The sequence below is a fragment of the Rhinatrema bivittatum genome, chromosome 6, assembly GCF_901001135.1.
Source record: "Rhinatrema bivittatum chromosome 6, aRhiBiv1.1, whole genome shotgun sequence".
NCBI classification, from domain to species: domain Eukaryota; kingdom Metazoa; phylum Chordata; class Amphibia; order Gymnophiona; family Rhinatrematidae; genus Rhinatrema; species Rhinatrema bivittatum.
Genome location: NC_042620.1, coordinates 123,819,475 through 123,845,622, shown reverse-complemented (window position 1 = coordinate 123,845,622; position 26,148 = coordinate 123,819,475). Strand labels below are relative to the sequence as shown.

At 38.6% G+C, this 26,148-nt stretch overlaps 1 protein-coding gene across 1 annotated transcript in view; it reads left to right on the top strand.

Moving 5' to 3' along the window:
- TTN (titin) overlaps nucleotides 1-26,148 on the top strand; it is a 509,207-nt gene that overhangs the window by 48,585 nt on the left and 434,474 nt on the right. The window contains 18 exon segments of the mRNA XM_029605898.1: nucleotides 495-700; nucleotides 1,446-1,676; nucleotides 2,776-3,011; nucleotides 10,661-10,893; nucleotides 10,989-11,153; nucleotides 11,251-11,419; nucleotides 11,505-13,195; nucleotides 13,620-13,901; nucleotides 14,977-15,243; nucleotides 15,354-15,626; nucleotides 15,759-16,022; nucleotides 16,153-16,413; nucleotides 17,525-17,785; nucleotides 21,266-21,529; nucleotides 21,627-21,887; nucleotides 22,020-22,280; nucleotides 24,830-25,090; nucleotides 25,193-25,334. Coding sequence (XP_029461758.1) covers nucleotides 495-700; nucleotides 1,446-1,676; nucleotides 2,776-3,011; nucleotides 10,661-10,893; nucleotides 10,989-11,153; nucleotides 11,251-11,419; nucleotides 11,505-13,195; nucleotides 13,620-13,901; nucleotides 14,977-15,243; nucleotides 15,354-15,626; nucleotides 15,759-16,022; nucleotides 16,153-16,413; nucleotides 17,525-17,785; nucleotides 21,266-21,529; nucleotides 21,627-21,887; nucleotides 22,020-22,280; nucleotides 24,830-25,090; nucleotides 25,193-25,334 — 5,728 coding nt within the window.

The window sequence follows — 26,148 nt, the reverse complement described above, 5'->3', positions numbered from 1 at the left end:
CTGCAGCACTGCTGCTGGCGATAATGTGAGGGACATTATCGCCGGCAGTAGGGCGGTGATAGCACCACCTTTTATGGTGGCGCTATTTGTGTGAAAGGCTGCAGCCAGCCGCTCTGCGGCCGTCGAAATCGCACCACCATGGTAAGAACGGCTGTGGCCTTTCTCAGGCTCGCCCCCGCCCCCTTTTTCGCTGGATTCATCATTCTGTGAAGAATGATGAATCCAGCCCTAAATTTGTGTAAAGGTAGGCAATGACCAGATTCTGAATCTCAATAACCTGTTTTGAAAGTGCTATCAAAATACAAGTCAATTTTGCTGTTTCAGTCTTGCTGAAAACTACTATAGGTTTATTCCAACTAAAATAGTCTAGGGATTTAGTTAATATGCTTTCATATAATATTGTGTTATGAAAATAGTAGTAAATAGCACGGCTGAGAATATCTGATTTGGCGATCTATGCGATTTGTAATTGATGCCTCCTTTTTAATTCTTAGCTGAATATGAAGTTTACATGAAACAATATCTAGAGGCGACTTATGAAACTGAAATAACTGCATTTGTGCAAGAACCTAAAATTGCTGAAGTAGCACCAGCAATTTCATTGACTGAATATGAAAAAGAATATGAAAAAGAACAAGCCCTTATAAGGAAGAAAATGGCAAAGGATACTGTCCTGATCAAAACGGCATTAGAAGAACAGGTAAATGTATCATGGCTAGCAATACTGGTTCATAAAGGGAAACAGTTCTTAAAGTAGTTTAATTTTTGTGTAAAATGTTTCCTGATATTAAAATATTTTAAATGGAAGAAAAACAATTTAGAAAAATGTACCTGTTTAAAAGAAAACCATCAAAATAGTTGAGGAGAGGTGATACTTTTAAAAGACTAATGAATGTTTAATGGATGCAACACTTTCTGGACTATTAAAGTCATGTGCTTGAGGAAGAGATTTTAGTAGCCTTTCAAAATTGGACATTTAAATATTTGTGAGCCTTATAAGATATTAGAGACTAAGTACTAAACATTTTCTCCCATTTTGGAGGTAATTTTAAAAGGAGTTACATTAGAAAATGTTATAGACTATTGTAGCAATTTTAAAAAGTCATTTATGCATGTAAAGTACGCATGCACGTGAATATCCTAAGAACAATTCAATGGCATACAGTATATTGTAGCACTTTTCAAAAGCCCTTTTACACGGGTAAAGTGCATTTACACATAAAAAACCCAATTAATTTTATGTGTTTAAATGCTTTTAAAAATCAGGCCCTTTTTGTGTATGCAAAACATACTTAGCAAATAAGACCCATTATTTCCACTATACTACTTTGTTGGTTTTCATTCAACAAGTGCATGTTTGGTAGGTTAATGCCCTTTCTCCTGTATAAAATGTGTGACCTCGTATCACAATGCTGTTAAGGTTCTAATTTGCTTTATATTTGTAGGAATATCACATTTCTTCATTTGAGGAAAGACTTATAAAAGAAATTGAATACAGAATCATTAAGATTACCTTAGAAGAACTTCTTGAGGAGGACGGTGAAGAAATGGTGGTTGATGTTTCTGAAGCTGAAGTTGTTGAATCTGGATTTGATGTTCGACTAAAGAACTACAGAATCCTAGAGGGAATGGGTGTCACCTTCCATTGCAAAATGTCTGGATACCCATTACCAAAGGTACAGTATTCAAACTGTGCGTCTTGCAGTTATGTGCTGTAGTGATGATTTCTGTTTAAGACACAGCTCAGCAATCTTCAACAGAAGCATACTTTAGCAGTGTCTTCTTCTTGTTCTTCGAAAGGGGTGCAAAATTCTAGGAAAAGAACTGGAACTGAGAACAACTGGATTCTTTGGGCCGTATTTAGAAAGAATGTTTCCTATTCTGTGCCTGAGGGAGCATTGTGCCTTGAATAAGGTCCTTTTATAAGACCAGCATAGGAATAATCCTCAGATGATATAATGCATGAGTAATTGAGACCACAGAGATTCCTCTTCCACATGTTCTTTACAAGTACCAACCCTTTTAAAATTTTTTGCACAACTGTGGTAATTTTTCAGCCTAGCTAAAGTTTTCTGCAGCAATTTCAGAAATTGTTTTCTTTCTGGGCTGTTTTGTGGAAATTTTGCTTCATTTTAGCTGGACACAAGTGTTGAACTAGTAACAATTTTTGCATAAATGAACAATGCAGTTCCTCAGAATGATGTGAAGAATGAAAATTTGTATTATTATTCACATTTTAAAAGGGCATGGATGGGTAGTGTGTTGTAAGAGGATCTTCTCTCCAAAGCAGGCATTTTGAAACTTTGAAGATTTTATTCATTTGAATGTTTATGATTTGTTCAGTGCTTTTATCATAGGAATACTGATTTTTTCCCTCTGCTGCACCACCCTTTACTAGTGGCAGGAAAACTGTGCCTGCCTCCATTTACTGGTAGGGGGGCATAATTCTCTTGTCTAGACTAGACTGGTGTAGTAAGATTCATGGAAAGAAGATTAACAATGTCTCTATTCTTTTGAATATAAATATCTGGCTAAAGTTAGCTGGATACATTTATTCAGGGATATTCAATGGTATGTTTATCTCATCGAATATCCCGGATAACTTATTTGGCTAACATTAACAGTATAAATATACCGGGTTTGGGGTTTTTGAATATTAGAAGTAGTACCTGGGAGAAAGAAAAATTAAAGTATGATACACTAGCAAATCAACCCATCTGCTTATAAACCATTTTTTACTATTTAATATTAAGAAGTATTTTTCCTCTTATCTAGATTGCATGGTACAAGGATGGCAAACGTATTAAGCCTGGAGGACGTTACCAAATGGAAGTTTTACAGGATGGCAGAGCTAGTCTGCGTATACCAGTTTTACTACCAGAAGATGAAGGGATTTATACTGTATTTGCCAGTAACCTTAAAGGAAATGCCATTTGTTCAGGGAAGTTGTATGTGGAACCTGCTGCTCCAGTTGGTTACATCCCTGTGCCAGATGCCATGAAGAGAATCCGGTATGTCTGACACTTACAAAATATAATGATTAGGAAATAGCATATATGTCATGGGCTCTCTTCACCTTCGCTTTGAGCCTCCATTTGGGGAGTAGCGGCTGAATATTGGGTTTTCCTGAATATCTGTTGGTTAAAGTTTATTCAGCATACTTTGGGGTCTGTAATAGGTAAGCAAATATTGTAATTATTCAGCTTAACAAAAAATGAATCACCCATGCGTTGCTTTTATTGGCCTCCCAGAGGTCCGCACTGCTAAAATATCTACTCAGATTCAGAAAACTTTATTGGCATGACATTTGTATATATATATATATTGCCAAAGTACTCCTGCATAAGGCAGAAATAAGTTCAAGCTGTCTCTTTTTTTGCCACATAACTCTATGGGCAAGCGGGTGAACAGTCCCACAGGTAGGCTGATGTGATCACATGGCACCATATATGAAGAGTGATATTTTATTGGCTAGAATAGCTTAGAAAATTTTGCAGCCCTCAAGGAAGCCCCCTCAACCTTTTCATCCATAGCTATGGATAGCAGGGTAGTAGCAGCTCCTCTTCAGAACAACTTCCTCAGGTTTTTTTTGTATCCTGCTCCTTTTATTTTCTTGATGTTTCTTCCTCTTTCCTTGGTAAAAATAAGAAAACAAAAAAAGGGACAAATAGATTCTTCTGCCCTTTATTTTGGCAGCAACCATTTTCTAGCCATGGCTGAGAAGAGGGTTTTGGATTTCAAACACTACTCACAATGTGAGTCTAAGATGTTTCTAACTGATAATCACAGTCAGAGTACTAAATGTTAATTTGCCCTTACTGTCTACATATGGACTATCAAGCAGCACCTGCAGGACTTGATCCAGACCATATTGGACCCTGACTGCTGCTAAATGCTAACAGCAGTTCTGAGGCTAATCCTAAGGACACCCACATTCCTGCCTAAAGTAGGAAAAGGGGAGAGAGTGAGACCAGCTGACATAGGGGCCAATGCAATATCATGCGCACAAAAAACGTGTGTCCAACTTGGATGCACATTTTTTGAACACCTACAAATCCCCTCTCTTGGGCACTCAATCTAATAGTCTAATGAGCTGACATGCTAAAAGGGACATGCAATGGATAATTTGTGCATCCCTAGCACGTCCATGTCATCGAGCACCCAGGAGAAATGGTTGTGCATGGGTAAGGAAAATGGACACTCAATTTCCTGACCATCCGTTTTTCTAACCCGTGCACAGCCACAAGTTAGGAAAATGGACACTTGTAAATTGAGTGACCCTTTTTTTTTTTGTTGTTGTTGTAGTTTTCTGTGATTCCTCCTGCTTAGTATCATAAAAATATTAAGTAGGAGGAACCACAAAAAATTGTATTTTTTGCTCTTCTGAGCATGGCTTGGGGTGCCTCAAATCTTAACACCAGCTCTGGGCTGGTCTTAATTTTGAGCGTTAAAATGTGTGCGTGGGCCGCACATTTGTTTTTTAAATCTGAGGTACTAGCTAATAGTACTCATCAACATGGCATTTGCATGTGATAAACGCTATTAGCTACACACCGGTAGGGATGCGTGTTTTGGACGAGCTAATTCTAATATTGCATTGGGCGTATGACTAGCGTATCTAAAACGCACATCCAATTGGGTGTTTGGCGGTGTGCTGAGCTCAGCGCCTGATATTGCATCAGCCCCAATGTGCATCAAGGCCCTGTGTTTACACTTACTCATTCTTATAGCCCGCATAACAGTCCTTTGGTGCTACGAATGAGTTCTTGGAGGTATGTCATCTTCCAGAAGCCCCCAGTGATGTAGAATAAAATCATAGATGACGCCAGAAATTTTTGTATTGAGGAGGCATAGAGGGGGCACAGTGAATTTCAGGGTGGGCAAGCGTCAGGTGCCTTTCCTTCCAATCAATCAAAATAGCCCTACAAGACTGGGGGGAGCTTCTTAACTTGTGGACCCTTGCCTCCCTGCCCCCTTCTAGAGCTACTCAGGAGAGATTAAACCTTATGACAACTAATAACAGATTTCATAGACAGTACTTATTTTGGATCAGAATCAAAAAGGCTTTCTTAATTTTCTCAAGATTCAGAAATGTCTTTATTAAAGGGTTTTTATCAATTAAACATAATTGATTAGGTATTATGCAAATATATATCAATTGTATCAGGTGAAATAATATAGTTAGATACACTTTTACAGTTTCTAAGTTATGGTAACAAACACAGTAGTAAACTTGCACAAACTTTAATAATACATAAATCTTAATAGCTAACTAATGCTAATTATTTAGGACCATTTCTCTAGACTTTTGCAACATTGTTAGGAGTTACAGTCTGTTTTCTTACCACACTGACAAACATGATTGAAGCAAAATGCAGTCTCTCTCTGTACAGGGAGCCTCAGTGCTGCTGGACAGGAATACAGTGTCAAGTGCAGGAACTTCAAAGTTAGCTATTTGTAGGCTGGTCACAGGAGATAAGGCAGAGATGCAACTTCTATGTAGGAATCTTCAGCTCAATGATTCAGTGTAGGAATCTCCGGTCAGCGTCTGTTTTCAGATCACAGAATTCAGGCAGAGATGTTTGAGTACCAGTGATCAAACAAATTAAAAAATGATTTATGCTGTGGACCATCACACTACCCCGCGGATACGGAAGCAAATTTTTCAGGCTTTCAGTTTTTTCACCGCTTTTGGGTACACTTTAATCTCATAGGTCCAACCAAATTTTTAACAGTTTTTTTGACTTTTATGATTTTTATGTAAAAAAGAGATGCTTCTGCTTCAGTATCCGCTGGGTAGTATGATGGTCCACAGCATAAATAATTTTTTTATTTGTTTGCTCTTTAAAACATTTTGAAAAGTATTATACCGAGGTCTGTTTTCCATTAGCCATTAATATTTTGTTTGTATGATTTTTGACTTATATTGTGTGAGTACCAGTGGTGACAGTGCCCGTCCAAAGTGCATGTTTGCTTGGCTGGTCCCTAGGACTATGGAGGGCTCTGATTGTGGCAATCGAACTGTTGATGGTAGCGGCCCTTCCTTGCTTCATTGTTCCTGGGATCCAGTTACTTTATAGCATGTGAACAAGCAACAGTACATGAATATTGATGAGCCCAAACTCAGCTCTTGAATTGAGGACTCTGCTTTGTTTGGAGAACTGTTTATCTTGGAATACATGATTGCATAGCCTTAGGAATGCTTAGGGATAAGAGGTGTCTAATCATGGTTGATTTCTTTGTTTCAGACTAGGCCAGAGTAAACAGTTTCTGGAGCCTCATCAAACAAAGTTTAGAATCTTGTTTTTCTATAATGTCTGCATTTTCCAAGTCTTAAGACATTGTTGAAACTCCAAAGTCCTTTAACTATAGTCTCAGAGAAAATGGCTCTTGGCCTAAGTCAGATTTGCGGCTATATTGTCTCTACACTACCCCCTGAGCAATATCCCAGCTACTAATTTCAAATTAAGAACTTTGGCATCAGTGGCAGTCCCTAAGAGACTGGTGTTTTGGACTGCTCCAGAACAGGTATCTATGTGCCCGTTGATACCAACTGTGACTCTGTCAAGAGTAAGGAGAAGTCCATCTACACTGACATCAAGGAAATATTCATTGAGTTGTCGGTGCCCTGTTAATGTCAAGGGAACATCAATGCTAAGGTACTTCCTTAATACTCTAGTGGCCAATTTGGAGCAACCTTTAGCTTTACTGGATTCTAGCCAAATGACTATACCCCCTGTTACCTGCAGACTGTCCTACCCTTTCATAGCACCTCAGGGATCTCTCTGATAGTGGAGTAGATGCAAGGTATTATCAATCCAGACAACCTGATTAAGGTCATCCAGGAAGTTCTAAAGTCATTTGTCCTCATTGCAACTAGTGCTCCTTAGCAAAGGGACCGTGCAATAGATTATGATCAGGACGTATTCCCTACTTTATAGGAGATACATCCAACTTAGAAAACATGGGCACAAAAAGTCAGGGAGCACAAGAGGAGGATCTTGCCTCTGTCTTAGAGCCCCTGTGGAAGACAGATTATAAATCACTTATCTCTGTCTCAGATGAAGAATACTCTTGGAACACTTGGCCAGAGTTTCCATCCGACCCTCCTTTTACTCCAATAAAGATCTTCTTTCTGGAGGATTTATCCTTCACAGTGTTTGTAAAGAAAATGTCTTAGGCCATAAATTGTGACATACATGAACAGGTTATGCCAAGAGCATTGTTGCTGGAGCTCCTCCAGTATTGCAGTGTCTGAAAGGATATAGTAGTCAAACTGATTCACTAGATTGAGGGGTTTACAGATTAAAAATTGGGTGGCATCACTCAATTCAGCAGAAGACTGGATGCCAAGTACAAGGCGCAAGCCATACCATGTTTTCATGGAAACCAGTTACCTCATCAATCTGTGATGGTGGAGGCAGTTTTGAAAAAAGTCATGAAAATGAAAACCATGATTGAGTCCCACCAGGCAACGGCCTCAGTTGCTGGATTCTTTTGCAAAAAAAAAAAGTTTCAGTCAACCATGCTAGCAATGCAGATATATCAGTATACCAGCTGCACATGGAATAGTATCTTCCTAACATCCTAGAAAAGATGGAAGGCAAATTGAAAGAAATTTCAGAGCCCTAGGGTTGGAGAGCAAGCAATGTGGCAAGCACCCTAGCATTGTAAAGGTAGGAATGTAGTGAAGCTTTCATATAGTCACCAGAAATAGAGCCCAAACTATAGGGCCGTGAAGAGGCTCAGAGCTTAAGAGAGGATACCCATGACAGGTTGACCAATGTGCCATACTTAGGGACCTTTTCAGCAAAAGAAAACAGTATATCTGATAAAAGATCACTATTTTATCTTACAAATCTCAAAATGCAAAGTGTTATCAGTATGCATCACAGAAAACTCAACCATATTACCAAAAACAATGTTACCAGAATGAAGCAGTGTGATTGTAAATGCAAGAGGCCGAACTTGAATACCCAAACCAAGCTTTCTTTCTGACTTGATTTGCAGACTAAAGCCTGTACCAAATTACTGGGCCAGGGCCAGTTGGGGACAGGCTAACGCTCTTTGCACATTTATGACCTTGGATCACCTCAGACTCTCGGGTCCTTTACATAATTAGGTAGGGATACAGGTTAAAATTCTAGGCTATTCGTCACAGCCAACCATCTGGGAAGAGAGCGACAAGTCACTAGGAAATCACAAAACTAAGACAAGAAATCTGTGCCTTGCTCAATGCAAGGACTATACAACCTGTCTCTTTCTCAAAGGAGAGGTTAGGATTTTACTGCAAGTATTTTTTCATCCCAAAAAAAGTCAGGGGGACTTTGACCTATTTTGGATTTGAGGTCACCGAATAAATTCCTGATCAAGAAAAAGTTCAAAGTGATCACCCTTCTCATGATCTTGACCTTCCTGGACAGATGCATACATACACAGTCCAATACATCCAGACCACAGAAGGTTTTTGATATTCGTTGTGGAAAAATACCACTATCAGTAGAAGATCCTCCACTTTGGGCTGTCAGCAGCACCACATGTTTTATAGAGTGCCTGGCAGTAGTGGCAGCCCATCTCAGGAGGCAAATTGTTTTTCTGTTACTGTTCTTGTAAAATTGCCTCATAAAAAGCAACTCAAAGTCCTCAGTGCAGAAAGTTCTAAGATTGAGAATTTATCTTCTAGAATGCCTAGGTTTCATAATAAACTACAAATCTCATATGGTAGCAGCTTGATGGTTAGAGTTCATAAGGACAATACTCGATATAGAAAAAAGCTGAAATCGTCATCCCCCTAGAGAGTAGATACAATATTTGAGATACAGTAAATGACTTTATCAGAAGCTCTTGGCAAGAATCCTCCTCAAGGCTTTAGGTCACCTGGCCTCCAGATACTACTTGGTCAGATTGCATATGAGACAGGCCAAATTGTAACTTAAGTTACCAAAAATAAACAATAGTTACTGTGATTTGTTTAAGTAAAAACTTGAAGGATTATCCCCTTCCTTCTGGGTTGGCGCAGGGCTCTGGGTGTGTCTTTTAGGGGAACTGTGGGATCTTCTCCTTCAGGGCACTATCATCTTCTTCCTCATGCTCTTGGAAGCAGATGATCAGCATATTATGGTTGGGCTGAAAAGAAAAATGACAAGTGCCAAAACAGAATATGGAAAGCAGAAACAGGTAAAGAAGACATTAAGCAGTGCATGTAATTAAACATACAAAAGGAGACATCTCTCATATTCCATGCACTGATGAATGGTTTGTGTACTCCAGGAGAAAAAGGAAGCAGAGAGTAGAAAGTAAAATATAAAGTTGATACAAATACCTATATGAATATGGTATAAGAATAGAAAGGTAGAATCCACAGAAGATGAAATGTATACAAAAAACAGAATGCCTTTCTGACTTTGCCCTGTTTTTAAATGCTTTGATCTCCTGCTTCTGGTATCAACCAGATACGGGGATGAGGGAGACTACCTAGTCACAATAGATTGTGATGGGCAACCTCATATGGTCCTGACATTTGTGGCATCTATGAAGGCTATGACTTCTGTATTTATTACATGACTGCTAGGATTTCTGTCTGTGGTATCCTTAGGTTAGGGAATGCAGAGATGGGTGCCTTGCATTTGATAGACTTGGTTCCAGTGTCCAGCACCCAGTGCCCCAGTCTTACACTTCTGAAGTTGTGTTGCAAGTGTTTTCAGCTTGTCCTTAGTTTGCACTGATATCTTTCATCCAGTATGCTCTGTGTATGTCCTCTGCATTTTTCTATAGAATAGAGACATCACCAGAATGGCTTTGCATGACTTAAAAAGCATTATGAGACTTATTCATATTGAGGTCAATATTGAAAGCTATCCAGGTATGTAACTTATCTGGCTAAGTTACAATGGATATTCAGCGGCACGGCTATGCCGCTGAATATCTGTGTAGAAGTCGCTACTTAGCCAGATAAGTTATATCCGGCTAAGTTAATCCTGCTTTATGGCAGGTCTAATGTATCTAGTTAACTTAACCGTGTAAGAGTGAATATCGCTACTTAACCGGTTAAATTAATCAGAGAAGTAGCACTGCCCCAACCCGCTGACTGCCTGCCCAGTGATTATCCAGCTATTCAGATAACTGGAAAAGTGACTTATCCAGTTATCTAGTGGCTGCTGAATGTAACTGGATATTCAGTGGCCTCTAGATAACCAGCTAAGTCCTACTTAACCAGCTATCTAGTGCTGAACACACTTTTAATATGCTGCCCAGTCTAATGAAGGCTTTAATGCATTTTCCAGCTTGGAGACCAGCACATTCTAAATGCCTCATTATATGTTCAATATTGGACTAGTTAACTCTATTTGGCTTCCTGAGATCAACCTTTCAAACTCAGAATAGCATTTAAATTCTTCACCTTCCCATCAAAATAGACATTTGACATGGTCTCCTTTTGGGTCTCTAAATGGGTGAATTGATCTCCATATGTATATAATGTTCTTTACTGATAGTCTAAAATTGACCTCAATCTTGTATTTTATCTTTTTCTTTTCATTGACTTATTACTGGTTCACAAATAAAATTTGAAGATATTTTCAGATGACATGAGCACATTTCACATTAGACAATTTCTTTTGCATCTGTAATCCATAACCCATTTCACTTTATTCTTTTTCAGATCTGTTTCTCCACGTTCCCCAAGTTTGTCTCCAGCGCGCTCCCCTGGACGTTCCCCTGTACGTTCCCCTGCACGCAAGTTGGATGAAACTGATGAGGCACAACTTGAAAGACTGTATAAACCAGTCTTTGTGATGAAGCCTGCATCTTTTAAATGTGCTGAGGGACAAACTGCAAGATTTGACTTAAAAGTTGTTGGACGACCTATGCCAGAAACTTTCTGGTTTCACAATGGTAAAAAAAAAATGTGATGCATCAAAACGAATATTCTTCACTCTGTTTCCTAATTTATTAGCTATTTTAACACCTAATATGCTTTCTCTATATAGGTCAACAAGTTGTCAATGACTATACACATAAAATTGTAATTAAAGAAGATGGCACACAGTCCCTAATTATAGTTCCAGCTATGCCCAGTGATTCTGGAGAATGGACTGTTATTGCTCAGAACAGGGCAGGCAAAGCCTCAGTCTCAATGACCCTGAATGTGGAAGGTACTTGCAGATTTTTGAAATAGACTTCTTTTCCTTCATAATGTGTAAGAAAATGTTACACAGATGTAAATGTTTGTCATTTATTTTATTCTTTCAGCTAAGGAAAGCCTATTGAGGCCACAGTTTGTGGAAAAACTAAAGAATGTCAATGTGAGGGAAGGTTCCAAACTTGCAATGCCAGTAAAAGCTGTGGGTAATCCTGATCCTGACATTGTATGGTTGAAGAACAGTGACATCATTGTACCTCACAAATTCCCAAATATAAGGTAAGCATGTTTTGATGAAAGACAAAGATAATAAATGTTAAGCATTTCTTATTTTTATACTTATTCATGTTCTTGATGTTTTTAGAATTGAGGGAGTGAAAGGAGAAACTGCACTAAAAATTGACTCCACAACTCGTCGTGATACTGCATGGTACACTGCAACTGCTATTAATAAAGCTGGACGTGACACTACAAGATGCAAAGTAAATGTTGAAGTTGAATTTGCAGAACCTGAGCCAGAGAGAAGGTTAATTATTCCAAAAGGAACATACAGAGCTAAAGAGATTGCCGCTCCAGAGCTAGAACCTTTACATCTGCGTTATGGTCAAGAGCAATGGGAAGAAGGTGATCTTTATGATAAAGAGAAACAACAAAAGCCATTCTTTAAGAAAAAACTCACTTCAGTTAGGCTCAAACGTTTTGGGCCATCACATTTTGAGTGCAGACTTACACCAATTGGAGACCCAACAATGGTTGTTGAATGGCTTCATGATGGCAAACCACTGGAAGCTGCAAATAGACTTCAGATGGTTAATGAATTTGGCTACTGCAGTCTTGATTATCAGGTAGCTTATCCTAGAGACAGTGGTGTTATCACTTGCAGAGCTACTAATAAATATGGCACTGATCATACATCAGCAACACTTATAGTTAAAGATGAGAAAAGTCTTGTTGAAGAATCTCAGTTGCCTGAAGGCAGGAGAGGATTGCAACAAATTGAGGAGCTAGAACGAATGGCCCATGAAGGTGCACTTGTTGGTGTTACAGAAGAAACAAAAGAAAAACAAAAACCAGAAATTGTTTTATTTCCTGAACCAGCACGAGTACTTGAAAATGAAACTGCACGGTTCCGTTGCCGTGTCACTGGTTATCCTCTACCAAAAGTCAATTGGTATCTCAATGGTCAGCTCATTCGTAAAAGCAAAAGATTTAGACTTCGATATGATGGGATATATTACTTGGAAATTGTTGACTGTAAGTCCTATGATTCAGGAGAAGTTAAAATTACAGCAGAAAATCCAGAAGGCACAACTGAACATAAAGTGAAACTGGAGATTCAGCAGAGAGAAGACTTTAGATCTGTTCTTCGCCGAACTCATGAACCCAGAGCTGAAATTGGAATATCAGAGCCTGGCAAACCATTGTTTAAAGTCATAAAAGTAGATAGACCTACTGAACCTACAACTAAAGAACTTGTGAAACTGAAACGAGCTGAAAGAATTACTCATGAGAAAGTATCTGAAGAAACTGAAGAGCTCCGCAGTAAATTCAAGCGTAGAACAGAAGAAGGATACTATGAAGCTATTACTGCAGTTGAGCTGAAGACTCGTAAAAAAGATGAAGCCTATGAAGAAATGCTGAGAAAGAAGAAGGAAGAACTTCTTCATTGGACCAAAGAACTAACTGAGGAGGAAAAGAAAATTCTCATTGCTGAAGGCGAAATAACTATTCCATCTTTTAGACCAGATAGAATTGGACTTTCTCCAAGTATGGAGGCTCCCAAGATTTTTGAACGAATTCAGAGTCAAACCGTAGGAGTAGGAGATGAAGCTCACTTCCGTCTTAGAGTAGTGGGAAAACCGGACCCTGAATGCCAGTGGTTCAAAAATGGAGTAAAAATTGAGAGGACTGATCGCATGTATTGGTATTGGCCTGAAGATAATGTTTGTGAACTCGTCATAAGAGATGTAACTGCTGAGGACTCTGCTAGTATCATGGCGAAAGCAATCAATGTAGCTGGTGAAACCTCGAGCCATGCATTTTTGCTGGTACAAGGTAATACACATTTTTAGAGAATATTATTATTAACTAATAAAAAGAGAGATATAGTTAAGTGAGTATGGCAAGCTGGTATATGGATTACAGTTTTTGAGGGTGGAGGGGCTGTATTTTTAACCTGTTTTATTTGTTTTTTATATGTTGTAAACCATGTTGATTGGCTATTGAAGAATGTTTGTACGGTATATAAATAATAAATGAAATGAAATATGGTTTTAAAAGTATTGTGGGTTTTGGGGCGTCTTTGATATATTCAGTCTCAGAAGGGGGTTTCATGATGTGCCATCTGCCAGTTTAGAGCTGTGGAGCATTCTGTATAAGCATTAGTGAGACAGAAATTAGGAGAGAAATACTGAAGAAATATGACAATAATATTTCAAAGTGTAGTGTTTTGTTAATCTAACTAATTTAAATATTGCAGCCAAACAGTTGATACACTTCATACAAGAACTTCAGGATGTAACTGCAAAGGAAAAGGACACTATGGCAACCTTTGAATGTGAAACCTCAGAGCCATTTGTTAAAGTGAAATGGTTTAAGAATGGCATTGAGATTCATTCTGGTGATAAATACAGGATGCATTCTGATAGGAAGGTCCACTTTCTTTCTGTTTTAATAATCGACATGCATGATGCTGAAGACTACAGCTGTGTATTAGTAGATGATGAATCTGTAAAAACCACAGCTAAACTTATTGTTGAAGGTAAGACTAATTTAATGTTGCCTTTTTTATACATTCTATCTATCTATCCTATGCTGGATATAGATGGGGAGGGTGATTTTCAATAGTGAGTGGAAACCAGCATACACACATAAGTATGTGGCTCAGAATTACACATGTATTTTATAAATGGTGCAGCAAGATCCATACCATTTATATAAAATATCACCCATCTCTGCCCCTAACTTTTGTGTATATGTGCAAAAGTAAATATGTAACTTGCTACATAATTTTTTAAAATATCTATTTTATAAAAGTACATGTATATAATTTACTCACCAAATAATTGTAATATGTGCATGTAATAACCCTGAATTTACGTGTGGAGACAGCTGTTTTCTAAAGTTAGGTAATATACACATGTGTAACGCTTATAAAATGCTTGTGCAAATATTTCCAAACCACTTGTTTGGCAAGACATCCACCAGTTTATGTAGGCCTCTACTACTTTGCCTAGAGCCCCCACCTAAAAACTTCAGTCAAAAGATGTGACATTTCTGCAACAGAAATAGCATATGTAAAATCATACATGTAAATTGGACAATGTCTAAGTGTATTCCATTTACGAAATACATACTTGTGTGCATACTTTCAAACCCTGTCCCAAAATGTTCTTTTTTTTGTACATGTACATTTACGCTTGATATTTTCAATATGTGTGTACTTCAGGCTTTCATAAAATAAAGCTTGGGTGCATACATGCCATTTACACTCATAACCCCAAGTTTATGTACACATCTTTTGAAAATTACATTAAGCATAATTACATTTTGACATTTATAGAAATCTGTTGTGTGGGTTTCTAATATGAAGCACAGACCAGTTAACTTTTTTTGCAGTTAATTTGAAACCAGTTTCAGACCACTTTTAAATGTATTTGAGTGACTGATGACAATTCCTTTTGCTGTTTAAAAACAGTTTAAATCTAATCTCCAATCCCATTGAGTAAGAAAGTTAAATGAAAGTTGTATAAGAAATACGAGAAATGTTTTTGTACAGCCATTATATGAGGTATCATTATACAGAAAGATGATTGTACTTTATATTTTATATTAAGGTACTCCCATTGAGTTTGTAAAAGGACTCGAGGATATAGAAGTACCAGAATCCTTCTCAGGTGAATTAGAATGCACTATTTCCCTTGAAGATGCAGAAGGGAAGTGGTATCGTGGTGACGTTGAGCTCAAAGCTAACAATAAATACGTGATAGCATCACGGCGTGGCCGCCATACTCTCACTGTTAAAGATGTTAGTAAAGAGGACCAAGGTGAATATAGTTTTGTTGTAGCTGGGAAAAAGACAAGCTGCAAACTGAAGATGAAGCGTAAGACTTTTTTTAAAATTACATATAATCTCAATCAGTTTTACAGCCATGTTTCAGCTTTTTTTACTTATTCACTTACATTTTTTTTTTAACTTTTGCATGTTACACAGCCCGCCCCATTGCTATTTTCCAAGGACTTTCTGATCAAAAGGTTTGCGAAGGAGACATTGTACAATTGGAAGTTAAAGTCTCTCAAGAAAATGTGGAAGGTGTCTGGATGAAGGATGGTCATATAATTCACCCCAGTGATCGTGTTCATATTGTAATTGACAAGCAATCACACATGTTGCTGATAGAGGATGCAACAAAAGATGATGCTGGATCTTATTCTTTCAATGTTCCCAATCTTTTACTTTCAACATCTGGGCGCTTATCAGTTTATAGTAAGTTTCCATTTATAATTCATATAAACAGATGTGCTGGGAATTGGGTGGACTATAAATAAATAAATAAATAAATATTATTTAAATGGTGACTGTTCTTGAAATTATTCAGTCTTATTCTGATCTTGACAGGTGTGGATATAGTGGTTCCTCTCAAGGATGTGAATACTATTGAAGGCACAAAAGCTGTCCTTGAATGCAAAGTTTCAGTTCCCGATGTATCTTCTGCCAAATGGTTCATAAATGACCAACTGATAAAACCCGATGATCGTGTACAAGCTATTTCCAAAGGAACTAAACAACGTCTAGTACTTTCTAAGACCTATGCATCAGATGAAGGATGCTGCAAACTACTGATTGGCAAAGTTGAAACCAGCTGCAACCTTACAGTTGAAAGTATGTGTTCTTTAATATTAAAAGCTAAAGACTGGGTTTCTAGATTCATATAGAAAACTGGCATATATTAAAATTGCTTGCAATGCATTCCTGTTTTATTAATTGATAAATTTTTTTTTTTTTTTTTAAGAAATTCATATCATTAGAGGTTTAAAGGATACAACTTGCACCGAAACCCAAAATGTCACCTTTGAGGTTGAGCTGTCCCATGCTGGCATTGATGTTTCTTGGATCTTTAAGAATCAGGAGCTTAAACCTGGTGCTAAGTACAAGATGGAAGTGCATGGTAAAATATATAAACTGACAGTGCTCAACATGATGAAAGATGAAGAAGGAGAATATACATTTGCAGCTGGAGAACATAAAACAAGTGGAAAACTTACAGTGATAGGTAAGCATGTTTAGTATGAGGAAATAAATCACATTTTGAAGTGAAAAAATGTTCCAAATTCATTACATGGTTTTACAATTATAGAAAGATTGATATTAGCTAGTTATCACCAGCTTAATAAAAATGTTAATTTTATGATTCTTCAGACAGTAAGATCTCTTCTTTAAATGCATATCTAGAAATATGAGGGCCTGCGCCTGTGGTCTGATATCATACTGCGCATTAAATGGCGTGATCAAAAGTCGAGGAGAAGAGGTCGGAAGAAAGGGAATAGACAAACTGATGTGTGGGCGCAATAGCTGCGGGGGGGGGGGGGGGGAACCAGCAGATCAAGCATGAGTGAGCAGACGTTCTATGTGAAAGTTTCTACAGATCGGATAGGATACATTTATCAGACACTGGGCAGGATCTTTCTAAGAATGCCTTACTGGAAGCTCTGGAAAGAGTTTTTGGACTGCAAGCATATTTAGGTTGCAGCTAATTCAATATGGGGGGACATGAGGCAAGTGATACACTGTCTCATGCCTGTGGCAGAGGTACCCAAATAGGGAGGCACCTTGGGTGAGGGTGTCAAGCATTTGGCACACATATATCCATCGGGCGGTATTTTGAGTGGTGGTTGGGGCATAGCAAAGCATGGATAGCAAAGCCTCCTTGTTTGGAAATATGGTTGGGAAGTCTGATGGCCACGGCTCTCTTGCTTGACTCAGGTGGACAGCAATATAGGAACTTGGTTTCGATTGCTATCGATGTAAGTGGTTTGGGTACAGGGGTTTAGTATTCAATGTTATTAATAATAAAGATGCGGCCTGTTCTTCCGATTGTCTCTCATTGATATTCATTGCTTGCTGGGTGAGTGCTGGCAGGGGGGGGGGGGGAAGGCTGGGTCACTGGGGCTGCCAGTGTTGTACATTTTTTAGTGACATATTGCTATGTGCATAAAACTAAATTTTTCCGTTTGCTGCATATACTCCGAGTTCATACAGGTACTGTAGAGACAGAAAATGCTTACTTGTAATTTATCCAGCAAGTCATTTAATCCTTGCATTGCAGTGCTGCTGAGCAAGACATCACAATGCAGTATAATGTTCCTTTTTCTCTTTCCCTGCAGGTGGTGCAATCAGTAAACCACTTGTGGATCAAACAGTGGCAGAGTCTCAGAGAGCTATCTTTGAGTGTGAAGTAGCTAACCCAGACTCAGAAGGCCATTGGCTGAAAGATGGCAAACCTCTGAATCTCACGGACAGTGTCAGAAGTGAAACAGATGGTATAAAAAGACGACTTGTAATCGAAATATCCAAGATAGATGATATTGGTGAATATACCTATCAAGTGGCAACCTCTAAAACAACAGCTAAACTAAAAGTTGAAGGTTAGTGGTGCATGTTTTCTAAAATCATAGCATTGGCTTAGCTTTCAAAAATGTTTAATATTTAGTATTATATATATATATATATATATATATATATATATATATATATATATATATATATATATACTCTGTCTATGTGTGTATATGCATAGTATGTATATATGCTATATTCTCTCTATTTATTTATTTTAAAATGTATAAAACGCACCATAAGAAAAACTATCAGAGTAGTTTACATAAATGCATCCATAAAAATATAAAAACAAACAGGAACCAATCACCCTTGTCACTGCTAAACCCTTTACCCCTGCAAACCCTCCCACTCAGGCACTAGGGAATATGAAAGCCTTAATATGTTTCCGGAATTCTTGATAGTTCAGTTCTGACCACACTGCAACATGTTCTTAGTTGTGGAGCTATGCTAGAAAAATCTCTTTTACGAAAACCCTGCAGCCGTAGTCCATATCCCACTAAGGTTGACAATTAGCAACCCTGTGAGGATTGCAAGGCTCGACCTGGAACATACTATTCCAGGATATCATACAAGTACTTTGGACCATTATTCTGCAAACAGCAAAAAACCACTGTTAATAATTTAAACTGTATTCTCTCCAACACCAGTAACCAATAGAGGTGAACTAACAAGGGAGCAGCACTCTCATTTCTACTGTTACTGCAAATTAACCTAGCTGCACTATTTTTTATTAGTTGGAGCTTCTTGATCACAGCAATAGGCATCCCTATTAACAAAACATTACATTAATCTAATGCCCCAAGAATTAAAGATGAAACCACTATCTGGGAAGCAAGATCATCCAAATATGCCTAACAATTCATAACTGTAAGTAGGCAGGCCGAGCCACCTGAAAAATATATGATACAAAAGAGAAGCTGGAGTCTAATGTGACCCCCAAGCCTTTAACTCTATCCAAAATCTCTGTAACACAGCCAACTAATACATGCTGTACCATCCAGCTTTCTAAACTATCAAACAACCTTCCTATTCTAAGAAATTTGGTTTTGTCTTCTTCTAAACCAGTTTACTAGCATTTATCCAAAAAGAGATCTTTGTCAAATAGTTTCTAACCAGATCACCAGTTGCAGCTATGCTTGAATCAATAGACACCAGAAACTGGATGTCACTACATAGATACATGCAGTGACATCCAGGCAGGATCACTGAGGAACCCACATCTGTAAAACTATTGGCTGCAAGAATGCCCCTGCCACCTGCACCACTTGTGCCCTTCCTTCCAAACAGCAAGCAATTCAGGCTAGCACTTGCCCACTCAAACCCACCTGCTCACATCTCTCCAAGAGGTCTGCCAGATCAAACGTGCTGGAAAGGTTCAGCAGGATCAAGAATATTGACCAACCAGCATCAAGGTGGCTAAGGACATCATTATCAATTCTGTTCCATGTCCTGGTCTAAAATCTGACTACCTATCCGACAAACTATCAGAATCTTCCAAAAATTCAGGTAATTGACTAAGGACCATTTTTGTCCATAATCTTCCCTAAAAAAAAAAAAGGCAAATTAGAAAATGTCCTATAGCTTTCACATTTTGTTGTCTCCAAATGAGATTCCTTCTAATTTGGCTTTACCTTATAATGTTTCAAACTCTCTGGAAGGCAACTGTCCCTCAATGACACTACTATAATCTTAGTCAACTATTCCAATTCTCTTTCTGACAATTTTTAAATTAAATATGAAGGATGGGTCCAGTGGACTTCCGTAGGCTTTATTTCTGGCAGAATCTTCTGCATCCCACAGCAGTTCGTCAGAACTCGCACAACTGATCAACCTCAGATTTCCCAATACCCCCTTATCCCCTTCTGCTCCTGAACTGCTATTTCCATCCAAATATAACTGTTGGAGCAAAACCTTAATCTTGTTACTAAAAAAAAATAATAATAATACAGTCTGGCATTCCCACCAAATCATCTATCAAGAATATACACAATGGAGGTAATTTTAAAAGGAGTTACATGTGTAACTGTAACATACTGTCATAGTAATTTAAAGAAGCCATGTACACGCATAAAGTGCACTTAAACATGAATATCCTATGGACTACTCAATGGCATATATTGTACCAATTTTCAGAAGCCCATTTACATGGGTAAAACCAAATTTTAAGCATATAAATGCTTTTTAAAATCAGGCCCATTAGTCTTAACTCTCACTTTCTAGGAATTACAAATTTTACTACAAAGTAGTTACTTTTAAAATGATCTAAATTTCTTTTTTTTATAATTTCTAACTCCCTGAGAGCATCTGATTATGAATATTGTCACAAGTTTCCTTCTATGGCATGAGGATCTGATTGGCTTACGCATATGTGTGATTTCATTGGTGACATCATAGGCAATATGGAATAATCAATATGAGTTGATTTGTGGTTCTCTTGCTGACATGCCAGTTTCCAAAGGTTTAGAGGACAGATCCTGGAATTCATCATTCTGCTATAATTATAGCGGAATGATGGGTCGCAAAAACAAAAGGGGTTGGAGGGGGTGATAGAGTGCAGCCGGCCGCATTGCGGTGGTGAGTTTTCGTCCGCTGTAATTGTGGCCGTGCTGCACACTATTGCCCCCATAGTGCCCCTGGAAAAAGGTGTAGTTATTTCCAGCGCTTCTGCCAGCGATAATGTGTTAAACATGATTGCCCGCAGTGCAATCGGGCTCAAAAGTTTTTAAACCCCACCCAAACCCCGCCCTAACCCCTCCCCTTTCTCTCATTTAAATTTTATCTTCGCAATAACGGCCCATCGCGTTTTGATAAATGACCCTGATAGTAGGAAATTTGTGACTAAATAGTAAAATTTTATAACTGATGAATGTAAATTTTACTGGGGTCAATATTCAAAACTGGCAGGTTAAGTAACTTAGCCAGTAAGAAATTAAGCTATGATGTATATTCAGCAGCATGGCTATGCTGCTCAATATTTGCATATAACTGAGCACTTAACCATATGTTTAACTGGCTAAGTTTATGGCACATCTAGCTTAGTCATATAACTTTATCAGGCTAAATAGCGCTGAGCACATGTTGAATATTGGGCCCACCGTTTGTACTTTTGAGATAATGATAAAGCTTAAAGTGCCTTTCTCTTAGATTTATTTCTTGTTTCTGCTGAAGCAAAACGCAAAAGGAGAACCACAGGATTATATAAATTATATACTTTTAAAATATTGATACATTGTTTTGCAAATCTATCTGACTTCTGCTCCTTGTTGGGTTTGCTTTAGAAATCACTAGAGTGGGAGTCACCCAATATACTCTGAGACTGTATTCTCAGTCATTAAATTCCTGCTCAACCAGTAAGAAATGGATCATGACCAAAGATTTTGATCATGATCATGGATTGTGTTACTTTGACACATCTCTACTTATATCGCAGTTTTGAAACCAGGCAATATTTTTTGATCCTTTTGATGCAGTATTTTGTTTAACTAGATTTGCACTTTTTTTTTCAGCTGTTAAGATAAAGAAGACGTTAAAAAATCAGACTGTGACAGAAACACAAGATGCTCTTTTTACTGTGGAGTTGACACACCCTGATGTTAAAGGAGCCCAATGGATTAAAAATGGTGTTGAGCTTGAATCAAATGACAAATATGAAGTTAAAGTTGAAGGAACTGTTCATTCGCTCAGAGTTAAACATTGCGCTGTCACTGATGAGTCAGTTTACAGTTTTAAACTTGGAAAGATAGGAGCCAATGCCAGACTTCATGTTGAAAGTAAGTTGCCCTAGGTCAGCATTAGATGCAGTTTTAATCACAGGTTATTTTTGGGTCAAAATTCTTACATGAGTTTCTATAATTTGCTTTATTTAAGCTATCAAGATTATCAAGAAACCAAAGGATGTGACAGCCTTGGAAAATACCATGGCTTCCTTTGAAGTTAGTGTCTCCCATGATACTATACCAGTCAGATGGTTTTACAAGAACCTGGAGATCAAGCCAAGCGACAAGTACAGAATGGTCTCAGAAAGGAAAGTTCACAAACTGATGCTACAAAACATAACCCCAGCTGATGCTGGAGAGTACACCGTATTGATTGGAAAACTGGAATGCAAAGCAAAACTCTTTGTGGAGAGTAAGTGTTTACATCATTATTTCTCTGTCCCTGAGCCAGACACTCATTCCCAAAGTTGCATACACTTTTCTCATTGTCAAATTACAAGCATTATTTTCTCATTCTCTTTTTTTTTTTTTTTTTGCACCTTAGCTTTACATATCACAAAGACCATGAAGAGTATTGAAGTCCCTGAAACAAAAACTGCCTCTTTTGAATGCGAAGTGTCTCATTTCAATGTTCCTGCTGTTTGGCTGAAAAATGGGGTTGAAATTGAAATGAGTGAAAAGTTTAAAATAGTGGTTCAGGGTAAACTCCATCAGCTGATTATCATGAACACAAGCAGTGAAGATTCTGCAGAATATACCTTTGTCTGTGGGAATGACAAAGTGACCGCTACTCTGACAGTGAAGCGTAAGTTAAATACTAAATTTTATCATACAATCTTTTCTTTCATAAATACTATGGAAGCTATCAACAAGCTTTGTGTAGCTGAATCTACCAGCTAGCAAGTCACTAATGCTACATTATTACAAGCAGTAAATCTACAGGCAGCTCCATGTAATATAATGGAGTTTATTCTTGGCTCTTGTAGAATGCCCACAAAAGTCTCAAATGTCATCAGTTGTTTAAAATCTCTGGCAATCTCTGTAGCTATCTTTTTCTTTTTTTTTTTTTTTGGGGGGGGGGGCAGGCAGGTTACCACTGCATCTAACTTTAGCTGCACTAACTTCATAAGAACAGTTTGCAGGTTGACAACAACAGCCTGCAGACAACCTGAGAAACTTCTACCTTCCAGGGCTTGAAAAAATAAAGTTCCCTGGTGGGCAGGGTATCCCTTAGAGGGGCAGGAAACCCCTTCCAACCTGGAAAAAAATAATGTTACTGTCTCTGCACAGAGAGCTAAATTCTCTCTCTCCTCAGGGAAGTGTAAACACTGGATGGGCATCACCCGTGATCTTAAAGCTCTCTTTATCCCAGGACACGGAGGATGGTAGTCCTCACATATGGGTGACATCATTGATGGAGTCCTATCACGGAAAACTTCTGTCAAAGTTTCTAGAAACTTTTGACTGGCACACTGAGCCCACTGAGCATGCCCAGCATGCCATGATCCCTGCAGCCACAGGGGTCTCCCTTCAGTCTCTTTTTTTCCGCGTTGCTGTTAGCCTCGCGCTTCAGGACTCTGTGAGTTTTCTCACTAATTTTTCTCATGGAAAAAATTAACATTTCTGTCACAAAATACCCTACACGGGTCTCCCTTCGACATCCTGTTCGGTGAGTACCATTTTTTTCAGTCTTTTTCGTCGGTTCCTGTTACCTCATTTCGGTATCCATAGGCCACCGACCATTACCCGGCCTTATTTTTTACCATGGCCACGGGGTTTTAAAAAATGTCCGAGTTGCCCTCGAACGATGTCAATAACAGACCCTGTATTGCTGTTTGCCTTGCCTCTACACCATGGGTATTCCCAGAATATCTTGCAGTTGGCAGGGCATTTCTGTGCATATGTGTCCTTAGTTGGATGATTGGGTGGTCAAGAATACACCTTGGACATGAGTGGACAATTTCATGCACAGCACTATCTGGATGCTACTCTCAATGTTCATCATTAACCACCCCAAATCCAATCTGAACATGACACCTCAATTGGAGTTTATAAAGGCTCTGCTAGACCGGGCTCAAGCCATGGTTGATCTCCACATCAGTGCAGTCAACAATATAATGGCCATGGTGGAAGGAGTAATTCAGGATCAGTAGACATCAGCTTGAGCCATGTTGAGAATGTTGGGACTTATGGTCCCACAGCCTACATAACTCCTATAGTACATGTCCATATGAAACAATCCCAGTTGATCCAAACCATTCAGGGATTTCAGGAAAGATTTGTGTCACAACAGGGCTCAAAGCTCTCTGTCTTGGCAGCTCTCCTATTCTGATTTAACTTCAGGTTTATCATGCAAAATTACTCCTAATCAAATTGTCCTAATCACAAATGCCTCCAGTTGGGCCCAAGGGGCTCACTTACAAAGGCTTTGCACACAAGGCCTCTCATTACTCCAGGAGAAAATGTTGCAGATCAATTTGCTTGGAGCTATAGGCAGTTTTGAATGCTCTAAAGGTTTTGAAGAATCAGGTGGCCAACTAAATTACCTAGTCCAGACAAACAATCAAGTGGTCATGTTCTATCTGAGCAAACAGGGAGGATCAGAATCCATCTCCCTGAATCAGGAAATTGTCAAGGTATAGAATTGGGCCATCTTTCATGGGTGACTCTGAGAGCCATGTACCCAGCAGGAAGAGACATTCTGGCAGATGGGCTCAGTTGACACTTAGACCACAGTGATCAAAATGTAGAAACATGATTTCTTAGAGTGGGGCACACCCAAATTGGAGCTGTTTGTGAGAGAAAGGAACAACAAAGTACCAGTCTTTTTGCTTGAATTTCTCCTTCCATTCTTCTAGGGTCCAAAACCCTAATAAAACTCTTAAAGGATCACAGAAACATGTTCCTCAAAGCTTATTTTTGGGACAGCATATGTACTTTTTCCCTCATTGGGGTAGAGCAATTTTCAAAGGAACTTTCTCTATGGGTAAACACTCATTTATCCACGGAGAATCCCTTTCAACATTGCTCCCACATGTGCAAGTTTCATAACATTGGAAAATTATGTGCCTTTGTAGACTCAGATACCCAGAATAGATGCCATCTTACTACATCTCATCTAACTGACTTGCACACCTATTTTTACGATGCCATGGAACCTGCACGTGTGATTGTCCTAGAAACAGAAAGTTATAGTTGGAAACTGAAAACGGACATGAGCAGAAATGAACATCAACATAAGGCATTCTATAGCACTTTCTGTAAAGACCACCTAAAAATATAATTACTGTGACCTCGGAATACTTTAATATGTTATTATTTATACTCATCTTTATGTGTTGCCCTTTCTTACAGCTATCTTGATTACGTCCATGCTCAAAGACATGAATGCTGAAGAAAAAGATACAATTACATTTGAAGTAACTGTTAACCATGAAGGCATCTCCTATAAGTGGCTGAAGAACGGTATTGAAATCAGATCAACTGACCGTTGCCAAATAAAATCCAGACAGCTTTCACATTCTCTTACTATAAAAAATGTTCACTTTGGAGATGCTGCAGAATATAGCTTTGTTGCTGGAAAAGCTGTATCATCAGCCACCTTATATGTTGAAGGTAAGTTTTTCTCTGTTTTACATTTGGTTTTAGGAACATGATACTGTAATTGTTTTTATTCAGTGAAAAGTAACAGTAATATTATACTTGATATTTCCCCAGCTCGTCATATTGAATTTAGGAAACACATTAAAGATATCAAGATTATCGAGAAAAAGAGAGCCACCTTTGAATGTGAAATCTCAGAGCCTGATATTTCAGTTCAGTGGATGAAGGATGGACAAGAACTCCAAATTACAGACAGGTAATGGGAATTCAAACATTTGTTAAAATCTTTGCATAACTGAAAAGAGTCAGTCAACCAAACAATGCAATAACCATGCACATAAACTCATGTTGGTCAATCTGAGTGCCTGATTTACTGACTTTTTAAATTTATATTCTGTCCTTTGTGTCTGGTCAACCACTTCCAAGTGGATTACATTCCCGTACTATATGTTTTTCCCTGTCCCCCAATCTAAGGGTCTTTTTACCTAGCTGTGGTATTTTTCCCTAGAGTGGAAAAATACTGCAGGAGCTTCAAAAGCTGCTTGGTACCGCAGCTTAGAAAACTGGGCAGTATTTTCCTCGGTAGTGAAATTCTACAGGGAAAAATTACCGTGGGGTAAAGGACCCAAAACACGCGCGATGGTACTCCTTAAGGTTATAGTGGTTCCTCTATACTCTTGGTATGTGTCTTGTGCGATCTCCACCATCTCTATAGGCGGCCCTTGTTTCCAAAAATGAAAAAAATATTAATGTCATGCAGCAAACACCCGACCCTACTCCGCCTACCTAACCTCCCCTTTTGAACAATTCTCTCCCCCCAGCTCTAAACCCTTCTCCTTCGTTAGTAGTATCTCATTACCCCCTCAACCCACCCTAGTCCAACCCCTCCCCCCCCCCCCCCCCCCCCAGCATATCTGGTAGTCAGGTGAGGCCTGGAACACTCTTTAGGCTCCAAGCCTAGTGATCTCTGCTTTCAAAATGCTGCAGGCTGTCATGATATGCCCCATCACGACCCCCATACCTATGTTATATGGGGAAAAAGTCCATGTGGTATTGGTGCATTAGGGGTT